General features: G+C 54.9%; 1 protein-coding gene across 1 annotated transcript; it reads left to right on the plus strand.

Moving 5' to 3' along the window:
* Window positions 1-10,411: 10,411 nt before the first annotated feature.
* On the plus strand, window positions 10,412-26,983 carry LOC102452257 (BPI fold-containing family B member 3). Its single transcript, XM_075900768.2, has 16 exons — window positions 10,412-10,539; window positions 11,902-12,027; window positions 13,137-13,239; window positions 14,046-14,150; window positions 14,989-15,129; window positions 16,236-16,296; window positions 16,830-16,890; window positions 18,082-18,173; window positions 19,576-19,758; window positions 20,588-20,641; window positions 20,740-20,904; window positions 22,951-23,018; window positions 24,233-24,275; window positions 25,593-25,656; window positions 25,803-25,879; window positions 26,635-26,983. The coding sequence occupies exons 2-16, from the start codon at window positions 11,916-11,918 to the stop codon at window positions 26,662-26,664; spliced, it is 1,359 nt and encodes a 452-aa protein (XP_075756883.2). The 5' UTR covers window positions 10,412-10,539; window positions 11,902-11,915; the 3' UTR covers window positions 26,665-26,983.
* The last annotated feature ends 745 nt before the right edge of the window (window positions 26,984-27,728 follow it).

Raw genomic sequence — 27,728 nt, forward strand, 5'->3', positions numbered from 1 at the left:
TAATGGGGTTATTTCGAAAATCAATGTACTATAATCCCCTAAATCAAAATGTTATTACAAGTAAGAAGTTATAGTGTCCATTTAATTGGAGAAATCGCCCCTTCTTTTGCCATAACGTATTAACAATCTGGAACGAGCGCTGTGAATTAATGCAGTTGCTTTAATTCTTGGCCGACTTTTGGTCAATAAATAACCGTCCCCAATGCTTGCAATAATGTTGCAATGAAAATCGGTGCTGCGTTCACAGTGCGTGCATTGAAGACTCAAGGTCCCTCATGCCCTCCACTCTTGCTTTCATTATAGAAAGTCGCTTGATGGCCAGGGTTTATCCATAGGTAACGTAAGAGCCTGTGAAGGACAGGAGACCACTACAGCAAGGCTGTCAGGGCGCTCAGCTGCTCCGAGGTGACCCATTTGGCCTCACGGGAAAATTTGCCCAGGGCTATGATTCTCAGTTACTAGCTGACCTGTGGAAAAGTCACGTGCCACGGCTAAAGAAAATACCAGCACTGTTGGGGATTGTAACGGGATGGACCAAGCCCCAAGGCCCCTGCTGGCGTCTTGTGGCCTTGTCACACCCTGTGACGTAGTGGGGGTGCTTGCTGGGCTGTGGTGACCCCTGCTGTCTGGAGCAAGACCCAGCAGGGAAAACCTCATTATGCAAAGGTGACTCAAAAACCTGTCTGACCTGCGGCCCCCCATGGGGAGAAACAAAGGGAGGTGGATGCTGCCCTGGCTGTGGGCAGGGCTGGAAGAGGGGAGTTAGATCCTGGCTGGAAGGCAGGGAAGAAGGAGCTGGGGAGGGGGGCTGGGACTCCCCTATCTCAAGGGGGCACTGAGGCCTCTTAGCCCCAGTTCCTGTAACCAGATTACATCTGTGCTGCACTGTGCTGGAGGAACAATAAACAACCTCCATTCTACTGCCTGGTGAAGTCTGTTCATGCCATTTCGGGGGTGCAGGAGATGGGAAAATCCCGACGCGTCGTCACACACCCCGTCCCAGCAAACCACGGAGAAGTCCTCCAGGCACGCTAGAGAAACACAGAGAAAGTGGCCAATCAAGCCCAATTGTTCTCCTTGGCCTCTGAGGACAGGACAAGAAGCAATGGGCTTAAATTGCAGCAGGGGAGGTTTAGGTTGGAAGTGAGGGAAAGCTTCCTGCCTGTCAGGGTGGTGAAACATTGGAATAAATTGCCCGGGGAGGTTGTGGAATCTCTATCCTTGGGGATATTGAAGAGCAGGTTGGACTGACACCAGTCAGGGATGATCTAGACGGTGCTGGGTCCTGCCGGGAGGGCGGGGGACTGGACTCGATGACTCCCGAGGTCCCTTCCAGTTCTGGTGTTCTGTGATTCTGCCAGAGAAGGACCCTCCCTAGCTCGCTCGCTCCCTATCTGACTCTTTGGCTGCCTGTTTCCTTCTCTCGGACACGGAGCTCCTAGGAGGTTGGCTTCCAGGGGCAGCACAAACACGCTACTTCTCAAACGCCAGGTTTGCTTCTTTTCTCACACGTCCCGTGACTTTGCCACTCGCCCATGGAACGCCGCCCTTGCCAGCCGGCCGCCTTCGAACCCGCGCGCTTTGCAAAAGCAATCGCTGGGGCAAGTTGGTCCCTGAATTGTTTGCGTTTGCAAAAGTGGCAGCCCCATGAAGAAAGAAACCATGTAACGAGGGGGACAGGACCACACGGCTGCTTCCGACTCATTTGTCGTCGTTCATTTGGATTGTGGGCGCATAATACTGCGGCCCAGTCTCTGAAACGCATTCCACACGCTGGCAGAGAGGGACAGTCAACACTGTGGCTTTCTTTGTGGGGTGTCTTAGCAGTGCATATGCTAGCAAACATTTTTTAGTAGGCTTTTGTTTTCTTGTTACATACCAAGCGGGCATTCAACAACCACAACCCTCTTTGCATTTAGCAAACATTGCCTTTTGGCGGCTGCTTCCGCAGTAAAACAGCGCCCGGCTCCAGCCCGCATTCATCAGAGATCCAGTTTGAAAAGGTCTCTGCGTATGTTTGAGTAATTGTCCACCAAAGTATCCACGATGAAATGTGATCAGCAAAAAATTACTCTTTGTTTGCTGCCGTCACAGTTAAAAGCTTGCAAAGCCTTTTGCAAACACAGTGTCCTTTGGCAGGCGGCTAAGGACGATTTAAGGCTGACTTTGAAAAGCTCTTTGCCCTTGTTTTCCATGTGGCATCCCCAGAAAAAATCCATAAATGCCAGCCAGGAAACCAACGATCTTTCCCTGCGCAGAACACCAAAGGCGGAAGGTTCACTCTGTCACGCTGACCGCATCCCCGGCGAAAATCCCTAAGCAATGCAAAAAGCAGCCATAAGCCGCAGCCATGTTTCCCTGTGACAGAGCCTTTGTACCTCACTCCCCAGTGCTTAGCACTCATTCTTTTGTAAGTCCAAGACAAAATGAAGCTCTTCGTTCTTGCTCCTTAGCCAAGTAGCTTGAGCTTGAAATCGCATGGAGGAAAATGGTCTTCCCTCCAAACACCCTTTGCAGGGCTTAAACCTGGGTCTCTGGCTGTCACATGCTGTGTGGTAGTGGGGCTACGGGAAACTGGCTTGGGCTGTATGTCTGGCCCTGATCCTGCAGGTGGACCATGGATAGGTGTCTCCGTTTCCAGACACCCTCAGGTAGGGGCGGCTCTAATTGTCCCTGGCTGCTAATGGCCCTGAGGGGCTGAAGGCACAGCTGGAGATGAGCACAGCACAGGGGGCTCCCGCTTTCCTCTCCTTCACTCTGGCAGCAGGGACCGGGTGGCTCTGTGTGGGGGGGGGGGGGCACTTGTGATCCCAGCGTGCGGCACGGAGCAGCCGTGTCTGATTCTTGTCAGGCGGGGTCAAAGGTTTTTTCCCACGCTGTGTCAAGCTCAGTGGTGCACGGAGACCCCCAAATCCTGCAGGCCGGATTCTACTGGGTCACCTGGGGGCAAACCCAGATGGATCAATTGATGGCGATGGCCGTGAGCATGGTCGTTGCCTTTGGAACCTGGGCGTCTTTCCCCACCGCTAGGCACGTGAAGGGAGCCGCTCCTATAAGTACGAAGCGTCTCTCGCACACATGGCCCGATGGGGCCGCTGAGGCTGACTCCTACTGCTCCCAGCACCTGGTTTCAATGATCTCGTACGCTTGCAACAGCTGTTTCCTTCTCCCTAGTCCCCGGATCTCTCTAAGGCCTGGTGCACCCTGGAAAATGGAGTCAGCTTAACTATGTCGCTCAGGGTGGGAACAGTCACCTCTCCGACCAGCGTAGCTAAGTGGCCAAAGTCTCCTGGCAGATAGTGCCGGGTGGATGGAAGAACGAGTCTATCGGCCTAGCTACTGCCTCTTGGGACACGGATTCCCCACCCCGCTGGGCGAATCTGGCTGGTGTGAGCGTGTCTACTCTGCAGTGGCACAGCTGCGCCACTTCAAGTGTAACTTCCTCTTGGGTCTGTTATCTGCTTTCCAGCAAGGATTGCACAGTGATTCCTGGCACCAAAACCGTAAGAACATCAGAGCGGCCAGGCTGGGTCAGACCAAAGGTCCATCTGGCCCAGTGTCCTGTCTGCCCACCGCAGCCAATGCCAGGTGCCCCGAGGGAGGGAACAGAACAGGGAATCCTCACGTGATGCCTGTCCTGTCACCCATTTCCAGACAGATGCTAGGGACACCATTCCTACCCATCCTGGCTAATAGCCATTGAGGAACCTAACCTCCATGAATCTATCAAGCTCTTTTTTGAACCATGTTTAAAGTCCTAGTCTTCACACCATCCTCTGGCAGGGAGTTCCACAGGTTGGCTGCTCATTGAGTGAAGAAAAACTTCCTTTTGTTTCTTTTAAACCAGCTGCCTATTCATTTCAATTTCAACTAGTATCTTCATCATGGGCTGCTTCTTGCCCTAGCGTCCAACCAGTTCTGAAGCACTAGCCATGTAGTGGTTACTGCTCTAGGGGACTAGCTACACTCACTAGGCCGAACAGCCACGCTGCTCAAGCCGACTAGCCACGCTTGACTGGCCAAATAGCCACATGTGGCTAGTGGCCAGCGTGTTGGACTCCAGGGTCCTCTCCTCCACGTTCATGTCTCTCCCTTTCTTCCTTCCATCGTTGAATTTCGTAATCCTTGTGTCTCGTGAGTTGCTTCTGTGAACAGACCTTAGGACGGGGTCTTGGCATGACTCCCTTTTAGTTAAAATCCCCTGTCAGTTTGCGCCACCGCAGAAATGCCCCGAAAACCTGCAACGTGGTGCCCCTGGCCACGGGTGCTCAGCTGCAGCGGACAGGAAGCCAAGGGAGGCGCATGGGCGAAAGTTCACTAAGGAGCAGTGCCTCTTTGTGAAGGAAAGGTGTCCCATTCTCTGAGTAATCCCAGTGCCATTTACCGGAGCTGTGCTTAGGCTGATTTCACGCTTATTGTTTTCATCCACTCCAAGGCTGATGTTACTGGCGGCACAATGCACCTTTCTCCACGCACCTTGTCTCTCCTTACACGTCCTGCGCGCGCCCACAATGAAACCCGCTGGTCTTTTGACGCTAGGGAGCGATTAAGTTGCTGGGACAATGGCAGCATTATGAACACCTTGGCACCCCTCCTGGGATGGCGTGGCTGGGACAGGAAGCCTTCAAAGCTGTCCGGAGGGCGTGACGAAAGCCACCGCAGCTAATCCCCTGGGAACACGTCTTGTGTCAGGAGTTTAAACCACGTGCTCAGCCGAGCAGGTGCCTGTCTGGTGGGGCCTGCATCGTGCCTTGCCAACGCAGTGCAGCCGTTTGGGAACCCTCTCTCGCGACAAGTGGCTAAGCCACGATGAATCCTGGATCCCACCTCCCCAGTGACGGTGCCACGTAGGCACCCTGGAGTCCTACTAGCCACGTTGACTAGTTATATACAACGTATGAAATCGTCTTCTCAGCTGCACTCCTGCTCATAAGAACATAAGAGCAGCCAGACTGGATCAAATCAAAGGTCCATCCATCCCGGTGTCCTGTCTGCCCACAGTGGCCAATGCCAGGTGCCCCAAAGGGAGTGAACCCAACAGGGAATCATCGCATGATCCCTCTCCTGTTGCCTGTTTCCAGCTTCTGACAAACAGAGGCCAGGAACACCATCCCTACCTATTCTGGCTAATAAGTATTGATGGACCTAACCTCCATGAATTTATCTAGCTCTTTCCTGAACCTTGTTAAAGTCCTGGCCTTCACAACCTCCTCTGGCGAGGAGTTCCACAGGTTGACTATGCTCGGATGGGGTCCAGTGGTCTCTGGAGTGCAGAAGTCAGTGGAGACCATTAGAGGGCACAAAATGGCATAATAGAGGGCACAGAGCTGGCCACAAAATGCACCCAGGTAAGCTGCATTCCCTGCCTTGCCAATGGGCAATCACCCTCCCCCCCACCCACAGTGCATGGAAAGCCCAGATGAGGTCTCCTCTGTGCTCTTGATTTTCTGCCCCTTTGGTTTTTCATGCTCACTCATATACAAGTGCCCGTGGCATGTGCCCGTGAGCAATGGTGAGCAATGGTTAGTGATGTGACCATTTCTTTTCCATGTCTAATATTAGTGTCTCCTCAGTTGCAAAAAAATCTAAAGCCAGTGGCCAGATTCCCTTTGAATCCAGCAGGTCCTGGAGAAGGCCCATCTGTTGTAAGCACTCATGGCAGAGTCTCATAGGCTCAAGAGACCCACAATCAATTCCCTGCTCTGCCACAGTCTAAATATGTAACCTTGGGCACGTCACTTAGCTCCCCTTGTGTACCGGCAAACACAGACTCAGTGCAGTGAGTCTCAGAGCATGGGTCAGCTATCTTGGTTTCATGCCCCCAGAGTCGGCTGACCTGGGCTTGGAGACGCACGGCCATGCATTGTTCTTGTTTGAAGTGCAGCAGATGGAGCTTCTGCGTCTCCCTTCCCTTCCTGCTGTGAGAGGGGGAGAAGAGCCCGGCCCTTCCAGGGGCGTTGAGGGTTCACACATTGAAGGCTGTGAGATGCTCGGGTGGGGGGAGGGGGGCAGTGACGTTTATACAAGCACCTAAGGTAGTTTGATGCCGTTATGGCTGTTATTGGTCTCATGCAAGGTCTTACTTCCAGATGGTAAGAACGTGAGAGCAGCCAGGCTGGGTCAGACCAAAGGTCCATCTAGCCCAGTGTCCTGTCTGCTGACCGCGCCCAGGGCCAGGTGCTCTACAGGGAATAAACAGAACTGGGCAATTTCAAGTGATCCTCTACTTGTTGTCCAGTACCGGCCTCTGGCAGTTGGAGGTTCAGAGACAGGTGGGCACAGACATGCATCCCGGGCATCTTGGCAAATAGCCTTTGATAGCCTTATCCTCTGAGCTCATCTAAATCTCATTTGAACCCAGAGATATGTTTGGCCTTCACAACATCCCCCAGCAAGGAGTTCCACAGGTTGACTGGGCACTGTGCACAGAAGTCCTTCCTTGTGTTTGTTTTAAACTTGCTGCCTATGAATTTAAGTGGGTGACCCGTGGTTTCAAGCAGGGGCAAATAGCATTTCCCTAGTCACGTTCTTCACACCATTCATGGCCCTGTCTGCCTACAGCATAACCACCCTTCAAGCATCTCTTTGTAATGTCTCCTCAGATGGAAGCTGTTCTGTACCCCGATTGTTTTTGTTGCCCTCTCTGTGTATTTTCCAATTCTACTATATCTTTGTGACAGCGGAGGTACAGGGAGGGGAGGGGGGGAAGGGAAGAGCTTTACCCAGTATTCAAGGTGTGGATGCTCCATAGGTTTCTATAGTGGCTTTATGATATTTGCTGTCACATTATCTCTCCCTTTTCTAGTGGTTCCTCCCGCTGGGTTTGCTTTGTCTGCTGCGGCTACTGAGTGGAGGTTTTCCGAGAGCTCCCCACGATGGCGCCAAGGGTTACAGCCTCCGTCGTCGCTGCACTTGGGGTTATGTTTTCTCCTGTGCATGACTCGGCACTTACCAGTATTGACTATCACCTGCCGTAGTCAGGGTTGAACTTTACTATTGTGAATCATTTGGCACGGGCTGTCCCTTTTCTACCGCGCGGTTCCAGATCCGAATGGCCATGCTGAACGGCACCAGGCCCAGTACAGATTCTTGGGGGACCAGCGCCGTGCCTCTCTCTGCTGTGAAAATGGGCCATTTATTCTTTCCCTTTGCTTCCTGTCGTGTAACGGGTTGCTGATCCAAGAGAGGGCCTTGCCTTTTATCCCATGACTGCTCACTTTGCTCTAGAGTAGGGGTTCCCAAACTTTTTGACATGGGGACCAGTAAATCCATTCACGAACTTTTGGAGGACCGGTTACATTCATTTGCATATTTGCATATTCATTAATCAAACGATGAATATTCAAATAAGTTGTTTCTGGTCCTCCCAAAGCCCCCAGTGCCAGCTTTAGCAAAGCTTTTGATACGGTCTCCCACAATATTCTTGCCATCAAGTTAAGGAATATGGATTGGATAAACAGTGTCAGACAGACAGAAAGCTGGTTAGGCCAGGGTTTCCCAAACTTCCCAAACTTTTTACTTTAGTTGAAACCCTTTTTTTAGTACTGTTTTTTGCAGCCCAAAAATATAAACATGTAAAAAACAAACTGAGAAAATACCAGATCTAGAACATGCCTGGTAATTTCTCATTGGGCAAGTTGTATTATTACTAGATGTATCAGTTTGTAGTTTCGAGCTGCCTGGCTGCTAAATTGCTCAGGCTGCATGAGTGTGTCTCCGAGCCAGCCAGTTCACAACTACTCGAGGGGGTGCAGGGCCACAATAGAATCCCCAGGCCGGACTCATTCGTGCTGTATGGTGGGGAGGGGAGGGGGACAGCGCCCTGAGATCTACAAATATCTGTGTCAGTCCCGCCCCGCCCCCCCTGCTGCGCCAGTTCTCCCCCGCTTCTCCTCCCGATCTCCCTTGGCCAGCCCCACTGCCCGCGTCCAGCCCTGCTTCCGGCTGCCACTTCTCTCCCTCTGCCCCACATCTTCCCCGGCCAGCTCCCCACCCCCGACCTCGCGCCCCACCGACAGCCCTGCTTCCGCTGGCCCCTCCAATCTCTCCCGGACAGTCCCGATGCCCCAGGCAAGCCCTGCTTCCTGCAGCAGCTGCTGCTCCCCTACTCCTCCTCCCGATCTCCTGGCCAGCCCCCTGCCCGGCTCTGCTGCTGCCGACTGCCCCCCGCTCCAAATCTCCAAAGCCTGCCCCAATTCCCCTGTCCAGTGCTGCTTCCGGTGGCTGGCTCTCCCCTCCTTCCCCCCCCACTCCCGACCTCCCCTAGCTATGCCTCTGCCGGAACATCAGGCTTGGTGGACCCGGTGCCATACGGGCACTTCGGGAGCCCGGAATACCCTGGCAACCACTCTGAGGCCCGGTATTTTTTTCCTGCGGCCCGGTAGTTTGGGAAACGCTGCTTTAGAGCAGGGCTACTCAACACGCAGCCCACGGTGCAGGTTGGGTTTACACGGGGCTCAACGTGCAGCCTGCGGGCAGGAGCCAAACCAAACAAGGAGTCAACAGAATGCTGAGCTGCGTTTTAGTAGTTACATTCCGGGCCTGTCATTGCTCATTAAAAGTGCTGCCCTAGGGATGGAAATCGGGTAACGACTGGATTGCATCTTATTAATATCGCAGAACTGACTTCAGTGGCCTGCGTGTTGGGTAATCTCACCTTAAACTTTGTATTTGTGCCCGTCAGTGTGAGAGAAGCTATTTGCTTAACTGGAGACATCAAAGCGCAGGTCAGACAGACACCTGGCAGAGTTGATCTAAATGGTGCTTGGTCCTGCCATGAGGCAGGGGACTGGACTTGATGACGTCTCGAGGTCCCTTCCGGTTCTAGTGTTCTGTGATTCTATTCCAGCCAGGCCTTTGTCAAGCCAGGACTGAAAAACCTCTAGGGATGGAGATTCCACCCTCTCCCTAGGGAACCCAGCCCAGCGCTTCCCCACCCGCCTAGGGAAATAGTTTTTCCTAATATCCAACCTAGACCTCCCCCACTGCAACTTGAGATCATTGCTCCTTGTTCTGCCACCTGCCTCCACTGAGACCAGCCTCTCTACACCCTCTTTGGAACCCGCTTCAGGAGAGTCAAAATTCCCCATTATTTCCTGCCTTTTCAGTCTCTGCTCTCCCTGAGCATTTTATGATCACGGTCACCATCCTGGTCAGGTTGCCAGTAGCATATTCCCACTGCTATGCTCCTATTGCTCCAGTGTGATTTCTGTCCATGGTACAGTTCGATGCTTTTAGGATTTTTATTTTGCACATTGATTCACATCTCGTGCCGCTTCCCAGCCACTGCGGCCTGCTCGTTCATTCCTGTGTAGCTTGTACCCTGGGATTACTGTCCCACTTCTCCTCAGTCCACCAACTTCTCACGATGCCCATTACATCAGATCCTCATTTAATGCCAACGCTCTAGTTCACCCCCCAGTAGTAGACTTCTACATGTGTAAATCATGTGTGCATTTTGTCAGTATGTGGGTAGCTTGGCCTCTCTTCTATCTAACCGTTCCTAACTAGCTCCTCCCTGTTCTTCCCTGACTTGAACCAAACGGACAGCGCTGGCTGGAGAATTGTTTTTGTTGACGTGTAAGAAAAAACATTTTCTTGTTGGTGACAAATCGAAAACCAAAAACTTTTGGCTGAAAACTTCCAAGTTGGAAATGAGGCTGCAACACCTCCTGAGAGCTGTAGGACAAGTGCTGACACTTGCATGCTTCTGTGCCTGCTGGGCTTCATTTCCAGGGATGCATTGTAGCCCCCGCCGCCCCCCTTGTTCAGTCACCATGGTGTGTCCTGGGAGACCTTGGTTGTGGGGCATCATGGGAGTTGTAGTCTGGCTGGGAGGTGGATGGGGGCATGAGGTATCTGAACTACAAATCTCACAAAGTCTCTGTGGTGTCATTTCTGGATTACCATGTAAATGGTTCCTTGGCATTTGGCTAAAAACAGAAAACTTTTTGGTTTTCAGGTGTCAGGATTTTCTTATAAATTGGATTTTTCTGAGAAAAGTAGTGACGCGCGCACACACACACACACACACACACACACACACGGGCGCGCACACACACACAGACACACAAACTTGCCATTTAATGAAGGACCCACCTTTCCATCAAAAGCTGTTTCTATGGCAGATTTTCAACCAGCCCTACCTGCTAACCCCAATGTGAACACTCGGCTGAGCAGGAAGGCAGAAAACTCGCCGCACTAGACTAGTGAAGAGGCAAGGCTCTTTCGGTCAACCCCTGTGGATTAGCATCCCAGCATGCTGTACTGAAACGCTGGCCAGGAACCAGGCTGTGCATTTGATACACGTTGCTCAATAATTTACCTAACTTTTCACATCTAGAAGGAAATATTTGCGTTGGAAGACAAAGATCGTACCCTATTGTTACACCCAAACCATTATCCCAATTTTTCTCAGCCATGTCATTTTCCTCATTCCAGCCACTCATTTTTGGTATATAAGGGCCGCCAGCAGCGGGGCTGCCACAGGGAAGGAGGACAGCTCTGGAGACCTTTCTTAGTGACCAAGAGCTAGCGAAGGTAAGACCCCCACTCCTCTTTAAAGAGCTCTCTCTTGGCTCCAGCCTGCAGAGAAGCAAAGCTCCCATTGCATACAGGGTGAGGAGAGCTTGCTGCTCTCCAGGGCTTTGGAAGCACAGCCGTGCGCTCCTTGCCTGTTGCTGAGAACGTTTCAAGGCTTGCGTAAATGATTCTCACTAAAAACGTCTCAGGAGCAGCTCCATACGCCGGCGGGCTTGGGCCAAGGGGAACGAGACCCTTCATTTTGGTCTTGAGGCTTTTTGCTCTGCCCAGTTACATTGCCATTGAAATGTGTGGCTAGAACGAACAGCGAAGAAGCTGATGCCGAGTCCCCAGACAATATTAATCCTAGTGTGTCCCCCGGTTGAGGAGAGGGACTCTCTTGCTCCCGCTGGCTATTTCTCCAGCTCCCAAAACCTTCCGAGCGTTCCTGCTGCACTTTTCTTTCCCGTATTCACTGAAGAAAGGACTCAGACTATTTCCTGCATTTCTCAGAGATGCTCGTGGTTAATCGGGCTTGGCGCGCCTGCCTAGCGGTCTCTGCCAGGAAGGCTGTTTGTGCCCTCCCATTAATGTAATGAGCATAGACTCACAGAACACTAGGACTGGAAGGGCCCTCGAGAGGTCATCGTGTCTAGTCCCCTGCCCTCACGGCAGGACCAAGCACCATCTAGACCGTCCCTGACAGGTGTCTGTCCAATATCTCCAGGGATGGAGATTCCACAACCCCCCAGGCAATGTATTCCAGCGTTTAACCCCCCTGACAGGCAGGAAGTTTTTCCCTAATGTCCAACCTAAACTTCCCTTGCGGCAGTTTCATTCCCTGTTGTGCTGCTCACCAGGGCCTGCCTTCCGACTGTAGGATACAGGTTCTGGTTTGTGGGAGAAAAGCCCCAGTCCAACGCCGGTTCAGAAAGGCCAGAAGCCGCTCCCCAGGGCATGAGGAAGGGGACTTTGTGGTCCGTAGGAGTGGGAGGAGGGACACTCCTCCTTTCACGCTCCTTTCACGTGGCTCCGCTATGGAAATCGTCCACGTTCCTCTGAAGCCGGGTGAATTTACCAAGCGTAGAACCCCAGGACGGGCAGAGCCCTCAGGAGCCATCGAGTCCAGCCCCTTGCCCAGAGCAGGGCCAATCCCGACACAGTCGTCCCATGAATATCAATGGGATCAGGAGTTGGCCACAGGTACCGGCTGCCGCTCGTCTGCTTGTTGTCTAAACTGAGCCCCTCCGTCAAGCCTTCCTCCCTTCTCCCTCCTGCCCCCTTCTCCAGCGAAACTGGCATCTTTCCCCATCCCTTCTCCCCTCTCCACCCCCGGCCCGGCTCTGGTTCCTGAGCCATCCCCTGGGCTGCTTTTCACAGGTACCAGAGCCAAGATGGTGAAGGTCTGGGCCGTTGCCCTCTTGTGCGGCCTGCTGGCCCCCTCTCACGCCCAGAATGCGACTGTCCAGGTGTCTTCCAGTGTGAGCGCAGCGGGACTAGGAAGCGGTAAGTGTCCCTGGAATGCGGCTCGGTGCCGTGGGACGGGAGGGGCCAGGCTGACTGCACGTTTCAGAACCACCGTGCCCCTCCGTTTGCCCCGCGCACAAGAGCTGAGCGCTTTCACCCCAGAGAGCTCACAGGGCTTTCCCCAGGGGGGTGGCTGTCACCGAACCCCCTTCCCGCCTGAGAATCCACAGCAAGTTGGGAGGGGTGCAGGGGGGTGGCTGTCACCGAACCCCCTTCCCGCCTGAGAATCCACAGCAAGTTGGGAGGGGTGCAGGGGGGTGGCTGTCACCGAACCCCCTTCCCGCCTGAGAATCCACAGCAAGTTGGGAGGGGTGCAGGGGGGTGACTGTCACCGAACCCCCTTCCCGCCTGAGAATCCACAGCAAGTTGGGAGGGGTGCAGGGGGGTGACTGTCACCGAACCCCCTTCCCACCTGAGAATCCACAGCAAGTTGGGAGGGGTGCAGGGGGGTGGCTGTCACCGAACCCCCTTCCCGCCTGAGAATCCACAGCAAGTTGGGAGGGGTGCAGGGGGGTGACTGTCACCGAACCCCCTTCCCGCCTGAGAATCCACAGCAAGTTGGGAGGGGTGCAGGGGGGTGGCTGTCACCGAACCCCCTTCCCGCCTGAGAATCCACAGCAAGTTGGGAGGGGTGCAGGGGGGTGACTGTCACCAAACCCCCTTCCCGCCTGAGAATCCACAGCAAGTTGGGAGGGGTGAAGGGGGGTGACTGTCACCGAACCCCCTTCCCGCCTGAGAATCCACAGCAAGTTGGGAGGGGTGCAGGGGGGTGGCTGTCACCGAACCCCCTTCCCGCCTGAGAATCCACAGCAAGTTGGGAGGGGTGAAGGGGGGTGACTGTCACCGAACCCCCTTCCCGCCTGAGAATCCACAGCAAGTTGGGAGGGGTGCAGGGGGGTGACTGTCACCGAACCCCCTTCCTGCCTGAGAATCCACAGCAAGTTGGGAGGGGTGCAGGGGGGTGACTGTCACCGAACCCCCTTCCCGCCGGAGAATCCACAGCAAGTCGGGGGAGGGCAGGGGGCGTGCCCCCGGCTTCACAGCTGGGGTGTTCCCCACAGACTCACTCTCCCCAGCTCTCTCTGCAGCGGTAGTCGATTTGCTCCAAGACGGTGACGTTATCCAGCGCGTGCTGGAAACCGTGTCAGGCGGGCTCCAGAACCTGGGAAACGTGGGCGCTGGCCTGGCAGGGTAAGTGGCTGACCAAACCCCAGCTGATTCCTGGCCCTGAGAGGGGAGCGGGAGCAGCCGGGGTCCTGTGGGGAGCACAAAGCTGTTGCTGATCCTAGCGGGGAAGGGGTCTTGAGAGGTCAAGTCCAGCCCCCGCCCTCTGATGTCCCAGCCCGGTCTGGAGGTGAGCCCCCCCCCCCCGACCTGCTCCTGTGCGTCTCTAATGGGAGAAGCTTGGGTGGGGAGTGCCGGATGCATCGTTACTGCCAGCCCTGATCATCCACGCGCGCCCCACACCCGGACCCCCAGGACCATCCCTCTGCTGGGTCCTGTCACCGAGCAGCAGTGGGGCCGCTTCTCTGGAGGCTTTTGGGGCGCTACGGTTGGAGCAAGGAACCTTCTCCCCCATGGGGCCGGGACGGCGTTTCCGGGTTTGCGCCTCCGCAGCGGGAGCCGTCGCCATCAATCCGAGCAACGTAGGGACGGGGCTCTGGGAGTTTCCCAGCCAGCCAGGGGCGCCCGTGGGGCTGCGTCGCTCGCTCCTGGCTCTGTCAGGCATGAAGCTGGAGCTGCTGTTGATGGGGGCCCCTCACCACGCTGGGATTTGAAACTAGCTGGTGAAGCCCTGGAAGGGAAAACCCTTCGCCCCTTCTCTTTGAGCAGGAGCGAGCGTCCTGGCAGCTTCCCAGCAGCCAGTGGGATAAAACCCCGGTGAACACGTGGCTGGAACTCCCTGCAGCTCGGGAAGCCCCTTCCCGCGGGCTGAGGGCTGGGGAGGGTCCGTGCGCTCAGGGTCACCCGTCGGCTTCCCACCTCTCTGTCTCCAGGCTGGACATTAAGAACCTCACCCTCCCCAAAGTGTCGCTGCAGCTGCTGCCGGGCGTGGGCGTCCAGCTGAACGTCTACACCAAAGTGCTCACCGAAGGCAAAGGGTGAGTCCCCTTCCCTGGGGGGGGGGGATAAAGCAGATGGGGGTGAAGCCGCCGACAGGCGGAATCGAACCTGGGAACCTCTGGAGCTTCGTGCCTGAGCTTCGACCGCACGAGTGGAAAACCAGCTGCTGATTGGCTAAGGCTGTAGAGCACGCTCATGGGTCTCCTTGTCAGGTGGGGTGGGGAACCAAAGGCCAGGGGCCCGATGTGGTCCCTGGCTTGCCTGGATCTGGCCCCCAAGACTTGGGGCTCTCCCCCGCATGGGGGAGCCCGTGCTGGTGCTCCAGCCCTCGCTGTCTGCCCACAAGGCTGGAACACGCACAATCTATTGCCTGCATCCTCCCCCAGCTCTGGAGTGCAGGGGAAAGTGGAGAGGGTCTTTCTCCTTCTCAGATGGGGGCCACGTCGGGGGGGGGGGGGGTTGTTGGTTTCCGTTTTGCTTCTCACTGGTGTGTGGCCCTGACTGATTTTTCTGTGGGTCTGTGGCCTCCCGACCCATACAAAAACCCTAGCCCCTCCCCCGCTGGACGGGTCTTGGTGCCACCAGATGAGAGGGTGTGCACCACAAGGAAACACAGACCAGGCAGCACTCCCCGCTGCTCCCGGCTCTCTGTGCACAGTCGTTGCTTCCCCAGGCTGGTGGTGAACTAGCCATATATCCCCTTGAAAAGTCCCCCAGGGCAGGAAGAGCAGGGGAGGACAAAGCGAAGTGGCTGCGAGTGAGCCAGAGAGCCCCCCGTTCACCAGAGAGCCTGGGAAGAGGCCGTTAGCCTGGCCTTGTTCTCAGTCAGCCAGCCGCGGTTACGGTGAGGGACGTTCATTCCCCGTCTGCTTCCAGCCTCCTCGGCCGAATTCTCAGTCTCCAGGTGGAAGGGAACATTTCTGCCAAGGCCAGACTGGTTCAGGATGATACGGGTGCCCCCAAGTTCGTCGTGGAGGACTGCAAGACGCAGCTCGTCAACGTTCGCATCCTCCTCAAGTGGGTACCGCTCGTTTCTGCTGTGCCAGCGAGGCGGCATGCCGGACACCAGCCACTTACACCAGAGTCTGATTGTAGAATCCCAGAACTCTAGGACTGGAAGGGCCCTCGAGAGTCAGCAAGTCCAGTCCCCTGCCCCCATGGCAGGACCCAGCACTGTCTAGACCATCCCGGATAGACATTTATCTAACCTGCTCTTGACTATCTCCAGAGATGGAGATCCCACAACCTCCCTGGGCAATTTATCCCAGTGTTTCACCACCCTGACAGGCAGGAACTTCTTCCTAATGTCCAACCTAAACCTCCCTTGCTGCAGTTTAAGCCCATTGCTGCTTGTCCTGTCCTCAGAGGCCAGGAAGAACAATTTTTCTCCCTCCTCCCTGTGACACCCTTTTAGATACCTGAAAACCGCTCTCATGTCCCCTCTCAGTCTTCTCTTTTCCAAACTAAACAAACCCAATTCTTTCAGCCTTCCCTAATAGCTCATGTTCTCTAGACCTTTCCTCTTTCTTGTTGCTCTTCCCTGGACCCTCTCCAATTTCTCCCCATCTTTCTTGAAATGTGGTGCCCAGAACTGGACACAAGACTCCAGCTGAGGCCTAACTAGTGCAGAGTAGAGTAGAAGAATGACTTCTCGTGTTTCGCTCATGCAGCCCAGAATCACGTTTGCTTTTTTTTGCAACAGCGTCCCACTGTTGACTCCTATTTAGCTCGTGGTCCACTCTGACCCCTAGATCCCTTTCTGCAGTGTCCTCCCTAGACAGTCAGTGAGAATCGTTTTGCTCGCTTCGGTGCTGGGTGGCGACGGTCCGGGAACGCCGTATGTGAGGCGAGCAAACGCTTCATGTAAAGGTTTGGCTCGAATGGCCAGACGAGAATGCTTCTGCGCAGGGCAGCACGCCGGGGGATGCATATTCCCCCTGCACGGCGCAGATCCTGCGTTTCTTTCTTTCTTTCTTCGCTATTAATTGCAGCACGAATGCCCAGCGTTGGGGGGGGGGGGGGCTATGAGACCGGGGCGAGACACAGGCGTTTTCTTGTGCTGATTGTGTGTTCTTCCCTCTTGTGTGTGGGTCTTACCTCTAACTGTGTGTTCTGCTGCTTAGCGCGCTCCGACTGCACCCCGCCATGCTGAACAACGCCATCAAAAGGGTCCTGCCTCGCCTGGTGAGTCCTGCCAAGCAAAGCCGGCCCGTAGGCCTCTGTGGCGCAGGGCCAGCGGGGCTCTGGGCATGAAACGGGCATTTGTGTGAGTCAAGACACCCTCCCCAAAGGAGGGGCCGGCCCTTGTGCAAATGTGGCTTTTGGGGTGCGCAGTAGCCTGTTGTGTGCTTAGCTAGCCACACGGGCACTTATCCGCTCTTACGCCTCCCCCGTCCACGGACACGTGAATTAATGCTGCACTTTGTGCACGTCAGTGGTGGAAAACTCGCCCGTGGGCTGAAATTCACCAGGGTCAGAGAGTCCACATGCAGCTCAGTTAATAGAGCTCTGCAGGGGTAGGAGGGGGGAGGGGCTTCTGCACCCCCTGGTGCACCACAGCTGTGTCCCATCCCTGAGGCCAGCCCCGGCCCTTCATTCGTCAGCCGTGAGGGTGCAGAGGGTGTTTTCGGAGAGGTTCCCTGGGCAGGCAACTGAACTGTACGGAAGCCAGTGCTCAGTGTCACGTACAAGTAGGGCCTTTCCCCCGTGTGTTACAGCTGTGCCCTGTCACCGACACCGTGCTCAACGCCGTGAACTCTCTGCTGCGCACCGTGAACTGTGAGTAGCTCCCTTCCCGCCCCCAAACCTTCTCCGCTGCCCCGCCACGGTGCTGGAGCACGCAGGATGTACTAGGCTGGGCCCCCGAGGCTCCAGTGTGTGAGGGGAGCGTGGTAAGAGCCTTTCTCCGACTCAGTCGGGTGCCACCTCAGTGAGGGCTTTTTCCGTGTGGCCCCCGACTGATCTTTCTGTGGGTCGGTGGCTCCTGACCCCCAAAAGGCTCCGGCCCCGCTATAACCCGGTTTTTGGGAGGCCGACCTGCAGCGAAAGGGGCAGCGTGTACGTGGCCAAAGCCACAGGGGACATTCTTTCAGACCCGTGGTCCCGAGAGCGGGGGATGGCAAGCAGTGCTTCCCCGCGGGGGAGGGGAAACGCGCTCAAGTTTCCGACGGAGGAAGATGGCGGGAAAGTTGGAGGGCTGCTTTGGGACTCCCCCTGCGGCGTCCGTGAGCGTTTCCCTCCTGAGGGCCACGCGGCCCTGAGGGAGCGTCTCGCAGCTCAGCTCCGCGCCAGGCCCCACCGCCTTGCTCAGGGTCAAACCGGCCACTGGGGCTTCCACGGCACGGTCCCTTCCCAGCGGGAGTCATGCCCAGGGCGGCCACCCCCAGAAGTGTTCAGCTGGGACCCGGGCGCTGGGGGAGAGCCAAGAACATTGGGGTCCCGGGCCCTGACGGGGCTCCTGGGGCACTGGTGATACTAGTGATGGATAATGACAGGAACAGAGGTCGGGGCACGTCCCCTCATCCCATTTTCAGAGACCCTCTGTGACAGCACGTCGGGGTCCCCCGCCTCCTGCACCCCCGTAGTGGCACGGACAGACTCCCCAGCCAGTAGAATAGGGGGAGTTTATTGCTTCTCCACGATACAGCACAGCACAGATGGAATCTGGTTCCAGGGCAGGCCTAGGATGCCTCAGCCCCCTTGAGATGGGGAGACTGGGCCCCTAAATCCCAGCCCCTTTCCCTAGGCTGCTTCCTCCATGATACCAGCCAGAAACTAAAACAACGTCCCTTCCAGCCCTGCCCCCCAGCCAGGCACTGGTCTCCGCCCCCCTCCCTTTGTCTCCCGGGGAGGCTGCGCCTGGGTGAATCCACATTTGGGGGAGTCAGTGAGAATCTCCCATCCCAGCGCAGGGGCCCGGTCACAGAGCAGACAGCCCCCCCCACTCCGCACCCTCTTTGTGTCCTGCAGCGGAGGCCCCACTGGGCGCGGTAGGAAATCTCCAGTACGTCTTATCCAAGGTCCCCGTGGTCAGCAAGGCGGCGATCGGCCTGGATTTAAATGTAAGTGCTCTCCCTGGCCTGCGCCGGGGGTTCCCTGCGCCCGCAACGCGCCCACAACGCTGGGTGCCGCTTGTGCTCCCCTCCGGCGCGGTGACTAGTTCAGGGAAGCCCTGCTGTCCCCGTGGCCTCCAGCCGAGGACTCCGTCAGCGGGCCCAGCAGTTGGTCACGTTCTTACGGCCTCTTGGTCCCGCTCCGTAGACGTCCTGGCCTGCGGAAGCGCGGGGGTGGGCTAGGAGAGATGGAGAACGGGGCCGATAGCTATTCGCTTAATGCAACAAGGTTACGTTGGTCTGCAATCCGCAGCGCCTAAGGTCGGCGTTCCATAGGCAACCGTGGTCACTCTGGGTCAGTGGCTCGCAGAGTGTGCTCCGTGGACCACTAGGGATCTGTGGCCAACTTGTAGGTGGGCTGTGGGCTCAGAGCTCCCGCCCCAGTATTGGGGAGCATGTGCTGCTGCTCCAGCCCCGCACCTCCCCAGTGTGGTTGGAGCCCCAGCTTCCCGCTATGGGGAGGAAGTGGCTCCGTGCACTGCCACTGCCCTACCCCTGCTGGGAGAATGCCAGTGAGGAAACCACTGGCCTGGAGGTTTTCCCCACTGCTCCCATTGGCTGCAATCATGGCCAATGGGAGCAGCAAGGGGTGTACCTGGGAGCGGTGGGGGGCACAGAGCCAGGTAAGTGCCCCCTCATGCCCAGACCCTGCACCCCCATCCTCCTCACGGACTCTCTCCCCCCGCCTCCAGCCCCCTCCTGCACCTAACCTCCCACCCAGACACCCCGCCTCCGGCCCCCTCCTGCACCTAACCTCCCACCCAGACACCCCGCCTCCAGCCCCCTCCTGCACCTAACCTCCCACCCAGACACCCCGCCTCCGGCCCCCTCCTGCACCTAACCTCCCACCCAGACACCCCGCCTCCGGCCCCCTCCTGCACCTAACCTCCCACCCAGACCCCCCACCCCTGGCCCCCTCCTGCACCCATTTTGTCACCATGGCTGGCTGGCTGGTGGTCCACGGAAAGGTTTGCGTTGAGTGGGGTGGGCCGCGGGCCGAAGGTGTGAGAACCGCTGCTCTGTATTCAGGCTCCGTTTGGCAAAGGCTAATCCCTTGAGCAGGCATTATCAGCACATTGCGGATTCCAGCCGTCTGTGCAGAGGGGGGTGCTAAGCAGGCAGCTGACGATAGCACAGATGTTTCTAAGCCATGGCCTCACGCAGCCTGTCGATCTGTCGGATGCATTGGCTGTGGATTAGCCATTCATTAAACCCTCTATTAATTGCGCACAGGCCATTTCTGAGCGACTGGGGACTGGACTTTCTCTGCTGGGGGGCCCCTTGGTGCTGGCTCAGTGACTCGTGCATTTCGTGGTCGGGAATTTTGTCCCCCTTCTAACCTTTCTTTCAGGCGGTAGTGAAGGATTTGCTGGGCAACCCAGTGGAGGACCCCGCGTGCTCAGCAGCGAGCGTGTCTCTGCCGCCAGTGGTGGGCGCCGCCGGCCAGCTTGGCCTCTCGGTCTGTCTGCTCGGGTCGGTGCTCAACCTGCTGCAGGTGCCCGGGAAGCTCGACGCCGCCGTCGACGGCCAGCTGGTGAGCACTGCAAACCGGGAAGGGTCGCTTTCCCTGGAGGCCCCCGGCCTCGTTTTTCTGTCAAACGGCCTCAGAACAGTTTGGCTCCCTGGGATACGATTCCCAGCCTCGTGTCCTTGGAGAACGCCCGGGGCGCGAGCTTGCACGGTGCAGGGCTGGGCTGCTGCAGAGCTGAGCCCCAGGTGAGCCGGGAAACCGGAGCCTGCCTCACGGAGAGGCTCCTGCACAGCTGCTGACTTGTAGCTACCTGGAGTGGCAGTCGGGTTGGGGGGGGGAGTCCAGTTGTGCCCTCATTGGCTATTAAGCCCGGGTCTCTTGAGACAGGCCCCATTTCTGCCCATCCCCTGAAAGATTTTTACTCTGTAATAAGGGCACAAGGGGCTCCAGGCTTCTGCTCCATGCAAACGACTGAGAAAAGTAACTTCACGGTGCCCAGCCTTGCGTGGGGTTGGGAGGCCACAGAGCCTACAGCTGGTGGGGCTGGGGGGGGGGGGGCAGAGAGCCCACAGCTGGCAGGGCTGTGACACGGGTGACCCCCTAACTCAGCCGGGGATGCTGGTGCCCTCCCCAACCTCTCCAGTCCAGACCAGTCTAGTCCTGAGGGTGCCGGCCCAGGGAGGTCCAATTAACGGTGATCAGTCACAGGCCTGACTCGGCCCCGGAGCAGTGAGAGATGAAACTGGGCCTCCCAACTCTCCATGCTTCGATCGCTGCTTCGGCACGACTAGCATTGCTGGCTGGGTGAAGAACCGTTCCTCGGGCGAATGGTTTCTGTGTGACCCAAGGGCCGCCACTCAGCTAGCAGGCTCACGTCCCGTTTCGCCTCCAGCTTGCAGCCGACAGCCCCCTGACCACCTCTGCCCTCAGCGCGCTCATTCCGGAGGTGAGTGCTTTGACGCTTCTCCCGGTTTCGGCCATCTCCCTCTTCCCTCCGAAATCCGCCACGTCGTGCGGTGACTGAACCCGGGTGACTTTGCGCAGGTTTCGGGCCTGCTGTCCGGGTCGCAGCAGCCTTTGCTGAAGGTCAGAGTTCTGGACACGCCACAGGTGTCGGTAGAAAATGGGAAAGTCATGGTGCACCTCCCCGCGTCCGTCGAGGTCTTCCCCTCCAATTCGTCCCAGCAGTCGCTCTTTGTCCTGAACACTGTAAGTATATGAACAGGAGAGTGGCCAGGCTGGGTCCGACCAAAGGGCCATCTAGCCCAGTGTCCTGTCTTCCGACAGTGGCCAGTGCCAGGTGCCCCCAAGGGAGTGAACAGAACAGAGAATCCTCACGTCATCCCTCCCCAGTTACCCATTTCCAACCTCTGGCAAACAGACTCTGGGGTCACCATTCCTGCCCATCCTGGCTAACAAGTATTGATGGACCCAACCTCCATGAATTCATCTAGTTCTTTTTGAGCCCTGTTAAAGTCCTGGTCTTTACCACATCCTCTGGCAAGGAGTTCCACAGGTTGACTGTGCGCTGTGTGAAGAAACTTCCTTTTGTTTGTTTTAAACCTGCTGCCTATTCATTTCATTCAGTGACCCCTAGTTCTTTGGTTATGGGAACAAGTCAATAATTTTTCCTTCTTCACTTTCTCCGAATGTCTTGATTTTATAGACTCACTATCCTACCCCCTAAGTCTCCTCTTTTCTAAGATGAAAAGTCCCAGTCTTTTTAATCTCTCTTTATATGACACTCATTCCAAACCCCTCATCATTTTTGTTGCCCTTTTCTGAACCTTTTCCAATGCCAATAGATCTTTTTTGAGATGAGGCAACCACAGCTGTACGCAGTATTCAAGGTATAGGTGTACCATGGATTATACAGAGGCAATAAGATATTCTCTGTCTTATTCTCTATCCCCTTTTTAATAATTCGTAAGGGCACATCTATGCAGCAGGGCTAAAGGTGAGATAAGCTATGCAACTTGAGCTACGTCAATTGCGTAGCTTAAGTCAAACCAGCTTAGTTCGGCCTTTGGCACTGTCTACACAGCAGGAAATCCGAGAAAAAGCACTCTTCCTCCAACTTTCCTTACTCCCCGTAAAATAAGGGTTACAGGAGTCAGAGTAAGCAGTTCTCTACCTCGACATTATTTCAACATTGTGTCAAAAGAACTGCTTGTAGTGTAGACGCGGATTATGTTATTTTGAAATAACCTCAGTTATTCCAAAACAATGCTGCTGTGTAGACGTAACCGAACATTCTGGGTATGTCTAGACTACATGCCTCTGCTGACAGAGGCATGTAAATTAGACTACCCGACATAGTCAGTGAAGCAGGGATTTAAATATCTCCGGCTTCATTAAAATAAAAATGGCTGCCACGCTGTGGCGGCTCAGCTGATTGTCGGCACAACGCGGCAGTCAAGACGTGGATCGGTCGACAGGGGAAGCTTTTGTCGACCGCTCCTGTAAACCTCGTTTCACAAGGCACAAGGGAGCGGTCGACAAAGGCTTCCCTGTCGACCGATCTGCGTCTTGACTGCCGCTCTGTGCCGACGATCAGCTGAACCGGCACAGCACAGAGGCCATTTTTATTTTAATGAAGCGGGGGATATTGAAATCCCCGCTCCATTGACTGTTGGGTAGCCTAGTTTACATGCTTCTGTTGGCAGAGGCATGTAGTCTAGACATACCCTCTGAGAACAAGTTCAGATTCATCTCCGTTGAGTCTGAGAGCAGCACAGAGGAGTCCGGGGCATTTTGGGTCTTTATCCAGCAGCTTCATGATGCCTTTTGGTGTGAGAGAAACCCATGGAAAATGGGATTTGGGATTACTGTTCTCTGCTGTATTCTTAAACACCGCAGCGTTTCTACATGCAAAAGGCCTTGTGTTTCCAGTGCATGGCTGGGCATGCTATCAAATGCACACAATAAAACATGAGGAGAAACCAAATGTCAGCGGGGGAATGGTCCTGCTATTGTGGGGAACTTTCCTGGCTTCTAGACCACCCTGGTGAAATGGACCAGCGAAAGGATCCGAGTCCCTGCTCCCACTTCCTTTACCCCACGGCCTCCCTGATCCTTCTGATAAAGAAGAAAAGTCCCAAAATGTGGTGCAAAAATCACACTGCCGCAGTCTCCCGAAAGGGCCTAGGAGGAGTGGTGCCTGGAGCTGTTTCCAGATACTTGGCGTTTTGTTTTCAATCTGGGAAATGGGAGGGGATGGAACCAAGTTGCTTTATTTTGTTGCTCTCGTTGCAGGATGTTGTTCTGAGTGCCCAGCCGACTGTTTCAGACAACACCCTCCACCTCTCCCCGGCTCTGGAAAGGTAACCTGGGTTTTGTCCTCCTTCATATGGGGAGGGATATTCCTCCAGACAACAAGAGGCCAAGACAAGCCGTAATGGAAACACAACACCAACCCCAACCCCAACACCACACCGTTTGCTGGTGATAGATATTTGAAAGGTAGAATCTGAAAAGAATAACAAATAATGAGGGCGCATTAGCTAATGAAGAACACCCTTCTATTTTCAGCGTGGTTTTTACAGAAATGGTTTATTCATATGCTGTCATAATCAGAAGCAGTGCTGCTCAAGAACCGGTGACTCAGGGGTTAACCCAGGTACCCAGCAAAGGTGTTAGGGCAAGTGGTTCCCAAACTTTTCAGCATCATGCCCCCTTTTTGATTTTTGAGAAATCCTCCCCCCCCTCCCCCGCCCATAGCAGCAAAACTTGTTGAGCAAAAAAAAGGAACTGACTAGGGCTGAAAAACAAAAATAGCAGCAAAACTGGGGGAGGGGGGGTATGGATCACCTCGTGCCCCCCCTGGAATTTCTTCAGGCCCCCCAGTTTGGGAACCCATGTGTTAGGCAGTCAGCTGTGTCCTTAGGACTAAGGGCCTAGTTACAAGGGCAGAGTCTATTGTTGTCTGTGGATTCTCTCTCTTTACACAACTCTAAGCAAAAAGGAGGTTAGGGCCCGGGGGGAGGAGGCGTGGGGGGGGGGGGGGAGAGCTTTAACTTAGGGAAGGAATTCCCAAGTGATCTCTTCCCTGGTTTTCTTGGAATCGCTTGGGTGGTGGCGGCGAGGAACCAGTCTTGTTTTCTTTTTTGAATCTCGGAGGGACTCTGGTTGAATAAATTTGTCCTTGGGAATCACAGAGACAGGTTTTGCAGAGGCTACTCTGCTTGCCAGCCCCCCACCTCTGCATGCATCATTTTTGGGGGTTTGAGCCGTGACACATGCATAAGACAAATTCAGGACCACGTGGGCATCTCGTTACCACTCCAAGCCTTGCTTCCCGTTGGACTCCGCAGTATTGTTGCAATATGTTGTGGTCTATGGGAATTAGGCACTGGCACGTCAAAGTCTAGATTTTCCAAGTTCTGTTTATTTAATGCTAAATTGTTTGTGTGTGATTGTGTTGCCATCCCAGTGAACCGGTGATTTTCTCTGATCTCCTAATGAGTCTTTCCTCCAGCTTTGCAGCTAGCGTGTAGCATAGTCTCTGATCGTCTTGACTTTTTCCATTTTTTTGTAGAGTTAACCTTACGCTGGCGTCTTCGCTAATTGGGGATTTCAATGTAAGTTCATGACCTCACTGACACGCATGCGGCGAAACACACACTGAACAAAGTACAGTGATGATGGAGACTGTAGCTAAGGAATAAGGAACAAAAATTCTAATAAGTGTTGGTCTCCAGGCTTGTGTAGCGGGGGAAAGTTCAGGGTTCTCACCCGTGGAGAGGATTATTTTCACTGACTCCTGTTAGCATTCGCTCTGCGCCATTCTGATTGCTAAGAATTGCGTTTGAATATGTGAATTAATTCCGCCAGATTGTGAGTTTGTGATGGTTGCAGGAAAGGGGGGATGGGAGCGGAGCCCAATTAGCCTCATGTCTGCGATTAACCCACCCACGTTCAGCCCCGAAAAAGTTGGGAAACGGTTCCTCAGCGTTGCATTTGAAGAGATCCGGGTGTGCTGCCCTGGGAGACTTTGCTCAATACCCGTGACATCGCTCCGTTTTCTACCGGTGTCATGCTAGAGAAAAGGGAGCTTTGCTCTCCCAATGCTGCACTTCTCTAGCACCGACGGCGTCTCCGGTGGGTGGAGAACAGCTGTTCATGTCACTAGGGGCCACGTGAGTGGGAGACTGAGACTATCTCAGAGTCATTGATGCTCACTTCAGATCAAAAAGGTGCTTCACAGATTGGACCAGAGGGGGCCTCTGGGGAGCTTGCGGAGGGCCACTCTCTGTCAGCACCTTCCATCCATGAAAGGCACTTAGATGACCTCTATTCCTGGCGTGTCCAAGCACCTCATCACCTCTGAGGGCTTTCCCCGCACAGCCCTCCAGCGTGGTGGAGACAGGCTGCTATCCCCATTTGATAGGAAATGAGTCCTGGAGAAACAAAGGGGCTGGAAAGTCAGGGCGTTGCGTCCCGGGCAGTCCTCCATCTGTGAAATGGAAATGTCTTGCTTACCAAAGACAGTCCCTCAGTAACAGCTGGCAGCGGGGTGGGGGTGGGGCAGTCTGATCAAATTAGATCAAAATTCAGAGTCTCCACAAGGAAAGGGTAGATGCTCTGTTTCCCGGTCTGGAAATACGTGGTCACTAAGGGTACGTCTACACAGCAGCGTTCTTCCGGAATCACATAGTGCACGGCTACGCTCCAAGCCTTTATTTCGAAATACTGTCGGATTTCTTACTCCCACTCCTGCAATCCTCATTTTACGAGGAGGAAGGGAAGTGGAAGGAGGAGTGTCCTTCCTTTGCCCGCTTGCTGTGTAGACCATGCCAAAAGCCAAATTAAGCTATTTCGACTGAAGTTGTGTAGCTTAATTCGACTTCAGCCCTGCTGTGTAGACGTACCCCAAACCGCTTCTCTCTCCATTGCAGGCTCCCCTTCTTGAACCATTAATCAGTGACATCCTCCGTGCTGTGTACGTGCCACACATCAATGGTACGGTCTTTATATTTCCGGTGCTGTCTCTGCCTCCCATATGTGTTTCCGAGTGCTCTCGTCTTTCCTCGCTCGGTACCTGCACAAGAATCAGCACAGGGCTGTTCATTTCTAATACGCTGATAGTTTCTCCTTCTTTGTTTCAGCTGCATTGGAGATGGGGATTCCTTTGCCTGATCTTCTCAACCTGAAGTGGGAGAATGGTCTCGTTGGGACCACTCAGGTAAGGGTTTGCTCATTCCCACGTTGTTTTCCGGGAGAGTTTCAGGGTGTTCTCTTTTCTGGATTCTCACTTGCTCAGACTTTGCAGTCACATGTTGCTAGACCCTGCCAGCCTCTGCCTGAATTTTCCAGAGGAGCCTCAACTCAGCCTCTGAATTTGTGCCTACGTTTTTCTTCTATGTGTGTTTTGTAGCCCTTTGTTAACTCAACTGCTGCAATGTAGACAATTGAGTGATAGATTTTGTGTACACACAATTAGTGCAGGTGCAAAATATGGTAGCAAATTAGAGGCCACTTCTGAAAGTGTCGGCCTGGTAAAACTTGACAGATCCCGCTGCTTTATTGAAAAAAAAAATGCCTTCTCGCCACAGCCTGGCTGGAGCATAGAGCTAAGTGTACATAGTGGAATCAATTTCACACTTGCCAAATCTTCACATCTAAGAGATGGTTTGTAACTCCCCCTCCTGTTCCAGCCATGCTGTTGCCTGAAAGGAGACCACCAGTCATATGATCCAGGCAGCAGCTTTGTGAAGTGGAAACGTTAAACGTTTGCTATAGATTGGATCTGAACCTCTGATTTCCACTTGGGATCAAAGCTAAGGTCATTAACCCCGTGTTCTATGGACAGGTAATGTAGCTCCTGTTAACTATTGCTCTTGCTTTACATGGCCTCTCTAGTGTAGGTGAGAGACGTTGGTGAAAATTCCAGTGAGAAAATGGAATTCTCTTGCACGTGTGTCTTTTTCTTTCTGGCAGAATTCACTCGTGGTTAAGGCGCAGGCCTAAAGCCTCCTGCGATGGGCGAGCGTTTGGGACCGCCCGCCCCTGTGCCGGGAGGAAGGGGAGAATTCACGACCGAAGACGCTGGCCCTTTCTTACTTTTGCTCTCTGTGACTTTTTGAGTCAAGGCTCTGGCGGTAGACCCAAAACGTGCTGCTTCTGATCACTGAATCCAGTTGTAGGAGAGACTCCGCTGGATTGAAATTGCTGCTCAAGTGGTTGCAAAGAGTTGGGATTTTCTAAGCGTCAAGCGTGTTTGGAGCCGAGAGCCCTGCACGGTGCGCGCGGGTGCTTTCTGCGTTTCTTGTGCCGCTGTCATTAAATGCTTCATTGCCTCAGCATTCCCGGCGTGGTGTGGTTCCCCCTTTGCTGTAAGACACGGGGTGTCAGAAAACGCTTCTGCTCCCCTCACAGCAAATCCAGAAATGTGCCTCTGGCAATACACTCCGGGCGTCGGATGGGAAACGGCAGCCATCACCTGAGAGTCCCCTAGGTGGCTGGCTACAAAAGGTCGCATTTCTGAAGCTCATCACAATACACAAGCCGCCCCAGAGGCAGGCCTATGGTGGGTTGCTCCCCCCACCTCCGTCCAGGAACTCAGCCAGCTCTGTGCCTTCGTGCTCGTTAACGCGACCGGGGAGTTTATTTCCAGTGTTTTAATCCCTCCCCAAATGCGGCAGTGTCTGCGCTCCCTCCGCACAGCCCGACCCCCTTCTCCGAAAGGGGCTGTGGGGCAGGGCCGTAACAAGGGCGAGGCGAGTGAGGCACTTGCCTCAGGCGCAGAGCTGAGGGGGCGCAGAACAGACCGCGACTGCGTGGCCTTCGCTCGTGCCTCATCAGCACCTCAGGTGCCAAATTAGCTAGTTTCGACTCTGGTGTGGGGGAAGGGAGGGTTTAAAATTCACCTCAGAGGCCTGCCTTTCCCAGCCTTCCATGTCTCCCCTACCCCTGAGCCAGCCTTCCTGTGCCCTGGGGTACAGCTTCCCTGCCAATGGGCTCACTAGCCCCAATTTGGCCTGGTGATCAGGTACAGCTCTGTACAGCGGGGGTCTCTCAGTGGGAGGAAGGGG

This window comes from Pelodiscus sinensis, chromosome 17 (assembly GCF_052426305.1).
Source record: "Pelodiscus sinensis isolate ZL-2025 chromosome 17, ASM5242630v1, whole genome shotgun sequence".
NCBI classification, from domain to species: Eukaryota; Metazoa; Chordata; order Testudines; family Trionychidae; genus Pelodiscus; species Pelodiscus sinensis.

Coding starts and splice junctions, on each gene's coding strand:
- LOC102452257 (XM_075900768.2), top strand. CDS start 11,916: ATGGTGAAGGTCTGGGCCGTTGCCCTCTTGTGCGGCCTGCTGGCCCCC. Junction 15,130..16,235: donor AACGTTCGCATCCTCCTCAA/GTGGGTACCGCT, acceptor TCTGCTGCTTAG/CGCGCTCCGACTGCACCCCG. Junction 18,174..19,575: donor CGATCGGCCTGGATTTAAAT/GTAAGTGCTCTC, acceptor CCTTTCTTTCAG/GCGGTAGTGAAGGATTTGCT.